The 14098-nt window shown below is 38.3% G+C and overlaps 1 protein-coding gene across 8 annotated transcripts in view; it reads left to right on the forward strand.

Annotated features, from left to right (window-relative positions):
• ocm (over compensating males) overlaps positions 1-13403 on the forward strand; it is a 32577-nt gene extending 19174 nt beyond the window's left edge. For all 8 annotated transcript variants that reach the window (XM_073956828.1, XM_073956824.1, XM_073956823.1 and 5 more), the window contains 6 exons: positions 35-2447; positions 2582-2640; positions 3653-3813; positions 3891-9460; positions 12295-12379; positions 12705-13403. In XM_073956828.1, the coding sequence (XP_073812929.1) occupies positions 88-2447; positions 2582-2640; positions 3653-3813; positions 3891-9460; positions 12295-12379; positions 12705-12842 (8373 nt within the window). In that variant the 5' untranslated portion in view covers positions 35-87 and the 3' untranslated portion in view covers positions 12843-13403. The remainder of the gene's footprint in view (positions 1-34; positions 2448-2581; positions 2641-3652; positions 3814-3890; positions 9461-12294; positions 12380-12704) is intronic.
• The last annotated feature ends 695 nt before the right edge of the window (positions 13404-14098 follow it).

The raw sequence follows: 14098 nt of genomic DNA on the forward strand, positions 1-14098 counted from the left end.
TAATAATTCCTTTGCATTTTTCCTCTCTTTACAGTAAAATAATATCCCTCCATACTATGCAACAAGGAACATTATCATAGCCACAATATGATAAAGTTTAATAAACGTGAATGGAAACTATTTCGTCGTTTGCAAAGGAAGCACAATGTCTCAACCGAGTTTCTACGCTATAATTTGGTCAATATACAAAAAATTATATGGTATCAAACATGGCCTCGGATAATTATAAAACGATTTGCTGTTCGGAAAAGGAATCGTATATTCCTACATCATTATCGTTTGCGGCGAGTACTGTTCGATCAAGCTAATCGTAAAATTATAAAAAGAATGCGACAAAATATTAAACAATGGTCCCGCAACATTGTTCTCTATCGGAAGCGGACTCAAGAACCTGAAGAATATATTGAGGAAACAATTTGTAAAGAAAAATTACAAGAACCAGATGCGGCGGTGGTGGTTTCCAACAATTCCTCCGAAGATGTTAGTAAACAATTGAAAGAACAATTGGAATTGTTGAAAAGTGCAAGAAGACAAAAGCCATTAATAGAAGCCAACAAAGACAGCAACAACACAAAACAAACTGAAGCAGCTGATACAGAAAAATCTCCCGAAGAAAATGACGGCGACGACAATGATATTATTTCCTCTTCGAGGTTATCCAAAAGTGTATCCGTTTCAGTGGAAAATGTGTCCTCAAGACGATCGACTAGTGATTGGCAGGTGAATTTGGAATCTACACCTGAAAAACAATTGAATACCATACAGGCAAATGTTCATCCCTTGAAACTGCTGGCCTCTGATGAGAAAACTGAAAAGAGTAATCATGAAGATGAACCATATGGCCAGCAAAATGAGAAACCTGTTAAAAGTGGTCTCAATTTTTTGGATATGCTAATGAGCAAGGTTGGTAGTAGTGTCCAAGGTGTAGGCAGAACAGAATTAAACAAATCTTCCTCTACAAATGATATCAGCAGCAGCCATCAGCATCACAGTGAATATTCAAACGATTCATCTGATGGTTTTCTCGGTTTTGATGATAACGAACGGATACCTGGCATGCTAATGACACCCATTGTACCAAATTCTATCAAAAGCAATAATTCGATATTTATCAGTGAGACACTAAATGAATATATGCGTCAAAATGATTTGGACACGGATTACGATATCGATAAAGACAAGTCGTTTAAGCGTGTGCAATCTCTGCCAACCGATTTGGAAGGTTTGATGACACCCAAAACTCAACCACCCCACTTGGATATGCCTGCTGTACCAGATAATCTCTTGCGCTTTCGCACCGTGGCCGAGAGGAAAAGTTATTTACAAAAATTTGCCAAAAATTCCCGCCTTTCAATTATAAACAATGAAGCCTGCATCTATCGTGAGCTGCAAAAGAGAATACGTTATCAAAAATGTAAACCCAATACTCAACAAGTGACAGCACAATCCAATAACTCCTCCATGTCCTTTACCAGGAATGGTTGGATGGCAGCTTCCTTTATAAATACCGAATTTAATAGGTATTACTATCAAATGCTGGATGTTGATGGTGGAAAATATAAAGTAAAATTAAGGGGAGTTCGTGGCAATAATGATGAATTTCGCAAGAAACCTTATTTTAGTACGGTTAAAAATCCATCTAAAACATGTCCCCGCCTTTGCGTTGATGAAGACATGTGGCAGGATTTTAAGGTTATTAAAACTATCTCCCCAAAATCAAGGAAACTCAACAAGGAACCCCTGCCCTCGGTATTTAAGCCATGCCCATTGTCCCACAAGACCTTACAAAAACCCTTGGATGATGATGCTGCAGCTCTACTACTGGCCGGTGGTAGTATGGCAGTTGTTCGCATGCCCACAGTAGAGTTGGAAGTATTTCCAGAATGTGGCAAACCCTTAAATGAAATTGCCAAACGTTATTTGCAATATATTTTACCACATCATGATATTTCCCGTGAATGGGCGGAATTTAGTGTTTCCACTCTGAAACTACCAGGCTCCCTAAAAGATGCTGTAAAAGCGGCCACAGATAGTATACCAAGAAAATCATTTACCTTCGTCATACCCTATCTAAATGATCGTAATCATGTTCTTGTGCGAAGGGTGGTGGATCGTTCCGAAAAACTCGATGAGTCGTTTGAACAATGTGACGACGATACCGAAGAACTTGTACCCAAAGCTGATTTTACATTTAGACAAAATTTAGATACCAGCGATGAGTTATTATTGACTTGTGCTGATGTGGTTAGTGACATGATAAATACCGTGGCCATTAGTTGTAGTGAAAACTCCTTCATAAAAGATGATCCCGATATGTTAAGTGAAGACAAAAATGATACAAAATCATCAATATCGCCCATAAAGACTGAAAAACAGCAACAGCGACCATCATCGGCAGCTTCAAATACAAGTGAAAATAAAAAGCGATCAAAACAAAATCGAGTATTGTAAGTAAATAAATAGGATATAGCCTCTTGCATTGGAATCTGGTTTATATGCTCTCAAAAGTGTAGTATTGACCAGAAACTAATGTTAAAATAAAATATCACAGATTTTTCAATTAAAACTACCGATTTTTCAGATCGGAACTACGGCGTCTTAATGCAACCATAATTGATGCTGCGGTTAAACCGGAAAAAGGTAAATTGACTATGAATTATTTTTGAAAGTTATTTTGCCTAAATTTACTTATTAGAGCAAGTCCAGTTTAAGGCCCCTCATTGATTTATTTGTCATGTTTACCTTAAATAGTACTTGGAGCCCCGATTACATCCACATTTTCTTGACTTTAGGTCCCTCAATAGATGTTCCTTAATAGATGTTCTTTTAAAATCCACCTTTTCTTGTCTTTAGGTCCCTCAAAGGATGTAATTTAAAAATCCACCTTTTCTTGACTTTAGGTCCCTCAAAGGATGTACTTTAAAAATCCACCTTTTCTTGACTTTAGGTCCCTCAAAGGATGTACTTTAAAAATCCACGCTTTCTTGGTTGATGGTTCCTCAAAAAATGTTCTTTATAAATCCACGTTTTCCTGACATTAGATCCCTCAAAGGATGTACTTTAAAAATCTACGCTTTCTTGGTTGATGGTTCCTCAAAAGATGTACTTTAAAAACCCACGTTTTCTTGACTTTAGGTCCCTCAAAATATGTTCTTTAAAAATCCACGTTTTCTTGACTACAGATCCCTCAAAAGATGTTCTTTAAAAATCCCTCAAAAGATGTTCTTAAAAAATCCACGTTTTCTTGACTTCAGATCCCTCAAAAGATATTCTTAAAAAATCCCTCAAAAGATGTTCTTTAAAAATCCACGTTTTCTTGACAAAATATCCCTCAAAAGATGTACTTTAAAAATCCTCGTTTTCTTGACTTAAGATCCCTCAAAAGATGATGTTTAAAAATCACACGTTTTCTTGACTTTAGATCCCTCAAAAAATGTTCTCTAAAAATCCACGTTTTCTTGACATAAGATCCCTCCAAAGATGCTCTTTAAAAATCCACGTTTTCTTAACTTTAGGTCCCTCAAAAGATGTTCTTTAAAAATATCCACGATTTCCTCCATATTTTGCTTAGGGTTTGAACGGATAAACATTGTCGACCCTTTGACTACAACCTTGTTTTTAATGTACATCTTTTAATTGATTTTGCTTTCAGAGAAAAAGCCCTGCAATTTGGAATACTGTGCCATGGGCTGTGTGTGTGATAGCTTGGCAGATGGTTCACATGTTCGGGAACATTGCGGTAAAACTAAATGTATGTGGGAATGCAACTGTAAAACCTCCAATCAATCACGTATACTTCGCTTGGAGACTGATGTAAGTGGATTTGTTTTCAAATTTATATTCCTTGCGTATAAAACAAAGTGTTCCTGCTTTATTCCCATTATTTACAGGGTCGCACAATCACCACTGAGGATGCCTTTATGTTAAGACGTAAGGCCACCGCACGTTTGGCGCGTATGGAAAAAGAATTTACTTCAACTGTGGTCCTCACAGAAAATGAAACCCTGCTCATCAATGAAACCAACAATGATAAGAAACGTCGTTGTACCAAAGCTCCGAAACGTTATGAATATTATGAAGATGATACCGATGATGAGTTGAGGAAAAATTCTCCCAAAAAGACGGCCCTCACCACAATAGATAATGATAAAAATTTAGCTGTCGAAGTAAAAGAAATACGTGAACCTGTCTATATACAAGATACCATATTGGAACAACTAAAACATTGTACGGTGAATCTTGTGCGGTTGAAGGACATGGATAATGTGGCGCCATGGTGTTTGATACATCAATTGTATAAATGTTTCTGTAAAGGCAAGGCCCTGGATGGTAAACCCATGATAATTGAAAAGGGGGAAAATAATAGAACCATCGAACATGGTGGGGAGGAAGAACAAACAATGGTGCTGACGCCAACGGATTATAAGCCAAATACTAAGGCACGATATACTTTTGAAAAGGTGGAGAAATCCAAGAAATCCAAGGACCAGAGTGAACATGAAGAATCTGAGGAGGAGGACGAACAAAAAGAAGAAGAAGAGGAGGAGGAAGAAGAAGAGGACGAGGATAATGATGAGTCATATAAAGAACCACCTGCCAAACATAGAAGAAGGGATCGTCGTAAATCAAGAAGGGAGGAACGACGCATTTGGCGTAAGAGAGATGAAGAAGAAGAAAGAAGGAAATCTCGTCATAGAAAAGAGAATTCTGACAAGACTTCTACTAAGGAATCCAAGGAACCAATTCCAAAACATTCCCAAGAAACAGTGCCAGGTGTTGATAAAACTGATAAAACACAACACCAACCTGAAAAACCAAAACGTAGTTTGGAAGAGGTAAGAGAACGTTTCTTTGCCGAAAGACCCGAGTGTTGTAGACGTCAAATTCCCATACCAAGGAGAATGTTCTTATATTGCAATCGTAAGAGACGATCAAACGTTTTGAAGTACATCAGCGAACATGAAACGGAATCGACTCGTTTGTTGTTAAATGAACATGTTATGAGATCGGTTTATTATCACAAAGCCGACAATGAAAAGTTACGCAAACAACAACAAGACGAAGATGAACAACAAAACAAAGTTAAAGAAAAACAACGAGTGGAGAAACCGAAATCGAATGAACAAGAAGATAAAAGCAATAAAATAAGTGAAAAAGAAGTTTTGAACCCGGAAGTTAAACCTAAAGCCGAAGTTCAAGATGTTGTAGATCTCGTAGATGATGATGAAGAAGATGATGGCTTAAGCTTTGATATTAAGAAACAAAACGCTGAAATTACCAATACCCTGCAGGAGGAAGGTGATAATTCTAGTCCCTCACAAAATGTATGTGAACCCCCAGAACCTGCACAAGATGCCGTTATAACAATGAAGGAATTTGGTACTTTATCAGGTTTAAGTCTTGGAGAATCTAATGAATCCTCCTCAACATCTAACACAAATGATAACAGTCCTCCAGAAAGACAGGAAATAGTATTACCGAAAATTTCCAACTGCTTTTCTTTGAATGCCAAGGCAAATATTGCAAAACCTTTGTCGGGCTCATCAGCGGATGTACAAAAACTAAAGCAACATTTGGCAGATTTAACATCGGTAACAGATGTTAATTCTCCTGCCTTTGCTAGCCATGAAACTATAAGTGATGTTGGTACACAAAATTCTGCATTGGATACACTTAATCAATCTGATCCTGCACAACTCTCCACGTTAACGGATAATGAAAACATACGTGATGTTTACAATAGTGTTATACGCACCATGAATTCTTTGGTTAGCAAGAAAATGCAAGATGTGGACTTTGCTTTGCGCCGTGAAAGCCATATAATACCTGCCCCCAACACGGATATTTTGTGTATAATGAAATGGTCCAACTTTTTGGATGCTTTTTGCCAAGGATTTGCATTTATTTGGCAAGTCAAATCAAAGGAGGGTACCTATTTGGTGGCAACCATACGTAATATGATGCCCATGATTTGTGATGCCATGGGAGTGGTTAATATAACAGCCTTGAAACCGGATAGGGTACCATTGATGGCTAAAATGTTACTGCATAATGTGCGTAATGAACATACCTCGAAATTGGCCATTGTAATGCAGGGTAAGCTGACATATTGGGTAATAAAGGGTTTCCTTAAGGCCGATCCATCAATGGCATGTAATAAACCCACACCGGAGACACATCCTTCGTTAACAAAGAAAATCAATGTTTTGTGTACATCATTGGTTAAGCAAAGGCAAAAGGAAGAAAAGAAGAAACAACTGATGTTAAGCAAGAAAACCAATTTGCAAAATAATTTGCCAGATGAACCGACGAACACTAACACTGGCAATATCATGGCTCCAATGTTACAAGAACCTGTAACTATGACTCTTAGCTCTCCCATAACACCACTGCCGCCATATCCAGGGCAACAACAGCAACAAAACTTGCTGCCAATGTATCCAATACAGAAGTCGTCAGCGGTCGTACAACCACCTCCTCCTCCCTATAGTAACCCAACACCAGTAATTTCCAATCAAATCACAACACCACCAATCTTACCCCACAATGTGGGTCAAAATGTCGCCTTCCAAGCCACCGCGATGAACATTGAAGGAAGTTCTCGAAAACGTAAAGCCACCAGTGAAATCCCAAATGATCCTAGAATGGACTCATATGCCAAAATGAGCACCAATATTGAATTCCGTAAAGTCACTCCACAGGATGTCAATGAAATCTACTTGCCACACGTATACAAAGAGAACCACAAATGGCTGGTTCTCGATTTGCACAACGACTTTTCACATATTTTTGTACCAGATTTTCGTGATCTTGTATCGCTGGATCGAATACAAAAGGTGATTAATTTTGCCAAGCAAAAGAAGAAAATTGTTAAATTGCAATTTTTTCAAAATGCTCCCTTTGATGCCTTTGTCACTCCCAAATCGGGTAGGAAAATCTATTTCGGGCCTTTGAACATGAATACGATGCCACCTACTTTGATACTTTTGCAAAGTGTTGATGGCCAGATGATGTTAAGAGAACTTTATCAATTGAAACATAATATACAAACTTCGCCGGGGGAGAGAACAAAGGCATTTTGGTTATTACAAATGAATGGTCAAACACACTTTGAGATAGAGCCTACAGCGACAGCCTATGCTGAGAATTATATTAAAACCTCTGTGGATTCTAGTGGCGGAGGGCAGCAGGAGAACGCGGAAAAAGATGAAGATGATGAGGATTGTATGATAATAGATGAAGTGGAGAACCCGGTACAAGTATCACCATCACAACTTCTACCGCCTCCTCCTACTCCTCCTCAACCTCCACAACAAGCTGAGGTTTATAGACATTTTAACATTGCCTCGGTGGCAAATGATTTGCAAATTACACCGGCAACTTCCTGCGGTGTCTTTGTACCAGTTTCCGCTGCTGCTTCCATGAATGTGGCAAATAATTCCCTTGTAACGTTGCCAATTACAAATACATTGATACAACCAATTTTACCAATAACACCAGTGGTAAATTCAACACAAATACAACCACAAACCTTCTTTAATGTAGGAGCCCCCACAACTAATTTAATTACCGATGTTGTAACACTTCCCGCATCATCAACAGTAACACCGACCATTGTCCAAACAACATCTTCATCAGTGGCAAAATTCTTATCCTCTGATCTAATATATCGTGGTTCCCCAATTTACAATAGCCCCATCACTTTGGACAACACAAAAACTGCCACTGCAAAACAAAATTTGAACCAAATTCAGCCAAGACCTCAAACAACAATAACAGCAACTCAACAAATCTTTAAACCCTCAACAACAATCCAAACAACAAAAGATGTTGCAATGCCTGTGACAAGTATTAACCAGTCAACCGCCAGCAGCACAATGACAACCCTTACCCAACAACCTATTGCCCAAAAGAGACGGCGAGTCTCTATTGTTTGTCAAAATCAATTTGATCGGGCCACACAAAACATTGCCGTTAGTGCTGTTATAAATAAAATCTTGCCAGAAAATGTTCAGGATATACAAGTCAATCAATCATTGAATACCCTGAAAACTATTTCCACAATTGGTTCAACCGTAATTACCAAACTTAGTAATAACAATCCACAACAAGAACAGCAACAACATGAAGGTACAATGCTAAAAACCAATACTCAAAACCAAAATACTGGAAACACAAACTCAAAACCCTTGGTGTTTGATGTTAGTTTTGTAGATGGGGATGAGGAACCGGGGGCGTCAATTGTCATCAAGCCAAATAGTTCACCACAGAAACCAGCTAGCAGTAGTAGTGACATCACAACCACAACTACTAAAATAAATATTTCACAAACTCCAATGTCGTCTTCTTCCACGACAACAACGACACCCGTTTCTGCTGTACCCTCACCAAGATTTAGTATAAAAACAGCTGCCCGCAATGTTCCCTACAAAGTTGTCAAAATTCCTGCCTCATCATTCTCCACTGGTCAATTGCAACAGAAACTATTATATACCAAGCCAAATAGTGGTACTGTAATAAGCACCTCGACCAGCAATTCAACATCATCTGCAACAACACAAATATTCAACAAAACCCCAATTAGCACCAGTCAATCCTCCAATCCCCCCATTCCTATATTACCAAAGAAAGTTTTAAATACAACGAATCCCATTAAAATAGCGGGTATACCATCGATTGGCACACCTAATGCCACCATACAGTTAATTCCCACAAGCCAGGTGAGGATTGCACCAAAACCACCAGCAGCAACAGTGGTTAGTCAAACGCTAACATTAAATGCCGCATCCTCTATAGCACAATCTATAACAATAACTCCTGTAACAACCACAACACCTGCAACTTCAACATCAGTTACATATACCAGAATATTACCCAAAGTAACTTCTGCCCAAACCAATCCAAGACCATCAACAGCTATTGTAACAAATGTAGATATACAGCCCAAACAAGTAACGATCACAAATCCCATTAGTAGCTCTACAATAACATCGAATTCTCAATCTACAACAAAATCTCCAAGTAGCTCCAATTCTGGTTTGACTATAACAAGTGTACAATCTTTTGGAGTTGCACCATTGATAAAGAAAACTACCACCCAACAGCCATCCACCAGCAATGATGCTGCATCGCCGAAAATCAGAATTTCTCCACAAAGGCCTTTTTCATCACTATCAACCACGGCGAATGACAACAATAATAAAATGGAAGCCAGCAAATCTGCAGCAACAACAACACAACAACAATCATCAGCACCTCCTCCTAAACGTCTTGATAATGGTGGTGGCGGTGTTGGTGCTACCTTACCACCACACATTCAATATGGTTATATTGTATCACCAAACTATACCGATTACAAATTTGTGGCAAAGCGTGTTATGGAAGAGTTCTATGTCAAGGTACCCTCTGTGGGTATTTTGAAATTGATTGGCCTGAATGCTGTTAATAATTATCTGAATAAGTAAGTACATATAACCGACCCCTCCCCCAACTACACACACTTTTTAGTAACAATAACATAACCTAGTTTTATCAAGTAGCAACGGTTATTCATGTCTTTAAATCGTGGTCACTTATTATAGCCTCCCAAAAAGGGTCATACATAAATAGAAGACCTCCCAAGGGCTTCTTCTATGCATATAAGACCTCCCAAAGGGGTCTTCTATAAGTAAAATAGATAGAAGACATCCCAAAGGTGTTTTCAATAGACAGAAAACCTCCCAAAGGGGTCTTCTATAAATAGAAGGCCTCCCGAAGGGGTCTTCTATAAATAGAAGACCTCCCAAAGGGGTCTTCTATAAATAGAAGACCTCCCAAAGGGGTCTTCTATAAATAGAAGACCTTCCAAAGGGTTCTTCTACAGATAGAAAACCTCCTAAATGTGACATATTTAGATAGAAGACCTCCCGAAGGGGTCTTCTCTAGATAGAAGTCCTCCTAAAGGGGTCTTCTGTAGATAGAAGACCTCCCAAAGAGGTCTTCTATAAATGGAAGACCTGCCAAAGAGTCTTTTATAGACAGAAGACCTCCCGAAGGGGGGTTCTATAAATAGAAGACTTCCCAAAGGGGTCTTCTATAAATAGCAGACGTCTCAAAGGGGTCTTCTATAAATGGATGACCTCCCATAGAGTCTTTTATAGACAGAAGACCTCCCGAAGGGGTCTTCTATAAATAGAAGACCTCCCAAAGGGGTCTTCTTTAAATAGAAGACCTTCTAGAGGGGTCTTCTATAGATAGAACACCGCCCAAAGGGGTCTTCTATAGACGGAAAACCTCCCAAAGAGGTCTTCTATAGACAGAAGACCTCCCAAAGGGGTCTTCTATAAATAGAAGACCTCCCGAACGGGTCTTCTATAAATAGAAGACCTCCCAAAGGGTTCTTCTACAGATAGAAGACCTCCCAAAGGGTTCTTCTACAGATAGAAAACCTCCTAAATGTGTCATATTTAGCTAGAAGACCTCCCGAAGGGGTCTTCTCTAGATAGAAGTCCTCCTAAAGGGGTCTTCTGTAGATAGAAGACCTCCCAAAGAGGTTTTCTATAAATGGAAGACCTCCAAAAGAGTCTTTTATAGACAGAAGACCTCCCAAAGGGGTCTTCTATAAATAGAAGACACCCCGAAGGGGTCTTCTATAAATAGAAGACCTCCCGAAGGGGTCTTCTATAGATAGAAGGCCTCCCAAAGTGTTCTTCTACAGATAGAAAACCTCCTAAATGTGTCATATTTAGATAGAAGACCTCCCGAAGGGGTCTTCTCTAGATGGAAGTCCTCCTAAAGTGGTCTTGTGTAGATAGAAGACCTCCTAGAGAGGTCTTCTATAAATGGAAGACCTCCCAAAGGGGTCTTCTATAAATGGAAGACCTCCCAAAGAGTCTTTTATAGACAGAAGACCTCCTGAAGGAGTCTTCTATAAATAGAAGACCTCCCGAAGGGGTCTTCTATAAATAGAAGACCTCCCAAAGGGGTCTTCTATAAGTAGAAGACCTCCCGAAGGGGTCTTCTATAGATAGAAGGCCTCCCAAAGGGTTGTTCTACAGATAGAAAACCTCCTAAATGTGTCATATTTAGATAGAAGACCTCCCGAAGGGGTCTTCTCTAGATAGAAGTCCTCCTAAAGGGGTCTTCTGTAGACAGAAAACCTCCCAAAGAGGTCTTTATAGACAGAAGACCTCCCGAGGGGATCTTCTATAAATAGAAGACCTCCCGAAGGGGTCTTCTATAAATAGAAGACCTCCCAAAGGGGTCTTCTTTAAATAGAAGACCTTCCAAAGGGGTCTTCTATAGATAGAACACCGCCCAAAGGGATCTTCTATAGACGGAAAACCTCCCAAAGAGGTCTTCTATAGACAGAAGACCTCCCGAAGGGATCTTCTATAAATAGAAGACCTCCCGAAGGGGTCTTCTATAAATAGAAGACCTCCCGAAGGGGTCTTCTATAAATAGAAGAAGGGGTCTTCTCTAGATAGAAGTCCTCCTAAAGGGGTCTTCTGTAGACAGAAAACCTCCCAAAGAGGTCTTTATAGACAGAAGACCTCCCGAGGGGATCTTCTATAAATAGAAGACCTCCCGAAGGGGTCTTCTATAGATAGAAGACCTCCCAAAGGGTTCTTCTACAGATAGAAAACCTCCTAAATGTGTCATATTTAGATAGAAGACCTCCCGAAGGGGTCTTCTCTAGATAGAAGTCCTCCTTCCATTTATAGAAGACCTCCCAAAGGGGTCTTCTATAAATAGAAGACCTCCCAAAGGGGTCTTCTATAAATAGAAGACCTCCCAAAGGGGTCTTCTATAAATAGAAGACCTCCCAAAGGGGTCTTCTATAAATAGAAGACCTCCCAAAGGGGTCTTCTATAGATAAAACACAGCCCAAAGGGGTCTTCTATAGACAGAAAAAAGCCCAAAGGGATCTTCTATAGACAGAAAACCGCCCAAAGGGTCTTCTATAGACAGAAGACCTCCCAAATGGCTCATATATACATAGAAAACCTCCTAAATGTGTAATCTTTAGATAGAAGTCCTCCCAAAGGGGTCTCCTGTAGATAGAAGTTCTCCCAAAGGGTGTTCTGTAGATAGGAGGCCTAACAAAGGGATCTTCTGTAAATGGAATACCTCCCAAAGGGGCATCCCTAAACCACACTTGTTGCGTGCTTCTCTTCACCCTTTATCCGAAATCTCGTTTTTTACTGAATGGTTAGGAGAGATTTTTGTCTATATTAACTTTTGATCTTGTAGCCTTTTACACCTTACTATATTTATCAATAATTATGTTAATATTCTATTCCATTTATTTTACAGACATATGCAGAAAATGTCAAATAAAAACACACGACTGGGTGAATGGATATTTGTGGCTGCAAGTAAAGCTGTACAAATGCAAAATGTAAGTAGAAGTAAGGGCTATATTACACCATATGCTTTTTCACATGTATGACATCAGCTGGTGTGAAAAAGCATATGGTGTAATATAGCCATAAGAAAGGCATCTAAATGTCTATTGGATGGAACTCTTACTCTATAAAGATATTGTCTACAAGAAGTATTTTTTTGTATATAAATACTAAAGATGTGTGAATATGTTTATAGAAACTTTCAAAATTTATAGATTTACATAACCCTTAACCCCTTGCCAATAACCTAACCTAAAATCTCTGCAATCAAAAATTATTTGCTAATTAATTTTACCCGCATTTTTTTTCTCTTTTTAGCATCAAAAATCCATGCTTGTACGTAAATCAAAACCCGGATCAGTTGGCGATTCCCCCAAAAAATCATCAGATATAAATAAATCACCAAAGGTTGTGAATGTCACTTCCATGAGTGAACCGATATTAATAGACGATTAAATCGTAACTGAAGTTCAACTACCATTAACGAACAATGAATGAAACAAAGGAAGACAAAAATTGTAGCGAATATATTTAAAATTTCACTCCTTTCCCATTTTTTCCCACTTCACAAAATTAGGCTTTGTACATATACACTTCGTATACAACATATAGGTTATTATTATTACTTACTTATACTTAGTTTTTCATTTTTGTAAAACAAATTATTTATTTTTTAAGTGATTCTATACGTTACAGTCGTGTTATTTAGTGGTAGCTTTACTTATTTTTTATTCATTCTAACAAAGGCTTAGTTTTTACTCGTATTTAAATTTAATTTGTTTCTCCCAACAACAAAGTTGAAATATTGTTGTGTTTCTTCTTTCTGGCTATACAGAGTTTGGCTAATTTTCGTTTTTTATGAAAATTAATTTTATAAAAAAAAATCCTATGTTAGGTTTTTTTGTTTAAATTGCCAATATAAAATGTAATATATTGGTCCTAGAAAACAAATTTGTTCAGCTAAAAAAAAAACTTTTGAATAAACAAAACTTGAGTTTTTATGAATTATCAAAAGCATATCGAACTATTTAAAAGTGTTTTTATTACATTAATAAATATAATGAAACAAGTGAACATTGAATGAAGTGAAGTCCCCGGGCATGCATACAAGATATTGTGGATATTGTAGACAAATACTTGGACACAACTGTACCGTATTCCAGTTTTCTATTTAGAGAACCGTAAAATAAGTTATAAAGGAAGTTTCGGCAGTTCAAAAGTGTTTCCACCATTCAGGATATAATATCAGAAGTTAATGTCTCGAATATGTATTGTATTTGCATTGCCAGTTGTCTCTGCGTCCAAATTGAACTTTTTTGTTACGGGCGGCATATTTATCAAGCCAGATGAATTAGCAATCCGCTACAACAAAAACATATCAAATGTCAAGACCCATATTTCGAAAAATATAGACTTCCCACCGGAAACTATCGGGCATGTTCTGGAATTCACCGTGCATCCATTTCACATTACACATGCACTTCATCTGTGAAAGCAATTGCGTTTCTGTATTTCACGTGAAAAGAGCTTTCATATTTCACGAAAGAACTTTGGAAAGCTTTATTAGAGCTTTCAAACTTTGGCTGACTTCCGTATTGTCAGTTGATTTGTATTCGTGCATGAAACTAGGGGTTCTTTAATCGTGTTCCATACTAGAGTAATTTTATGAAATTGCAGTAATGGGGATATCGTAGTAGCCCATCGGTGGCCGG

This window comes from Musca autumnalis, unplaced genomic scaffold (genome assembly GCF_047663935.1).
Source record: "Musca autumnalis isolate F117 unplaced genomic scaffold, ASM4766393v1 scaffold_5, whole genome shotgun sequence".
NCBI lineage: Eukaryota > Metazoa > Arthropoda > Insecta > Diptera > Muscidae > Musca > Musca autumnalis.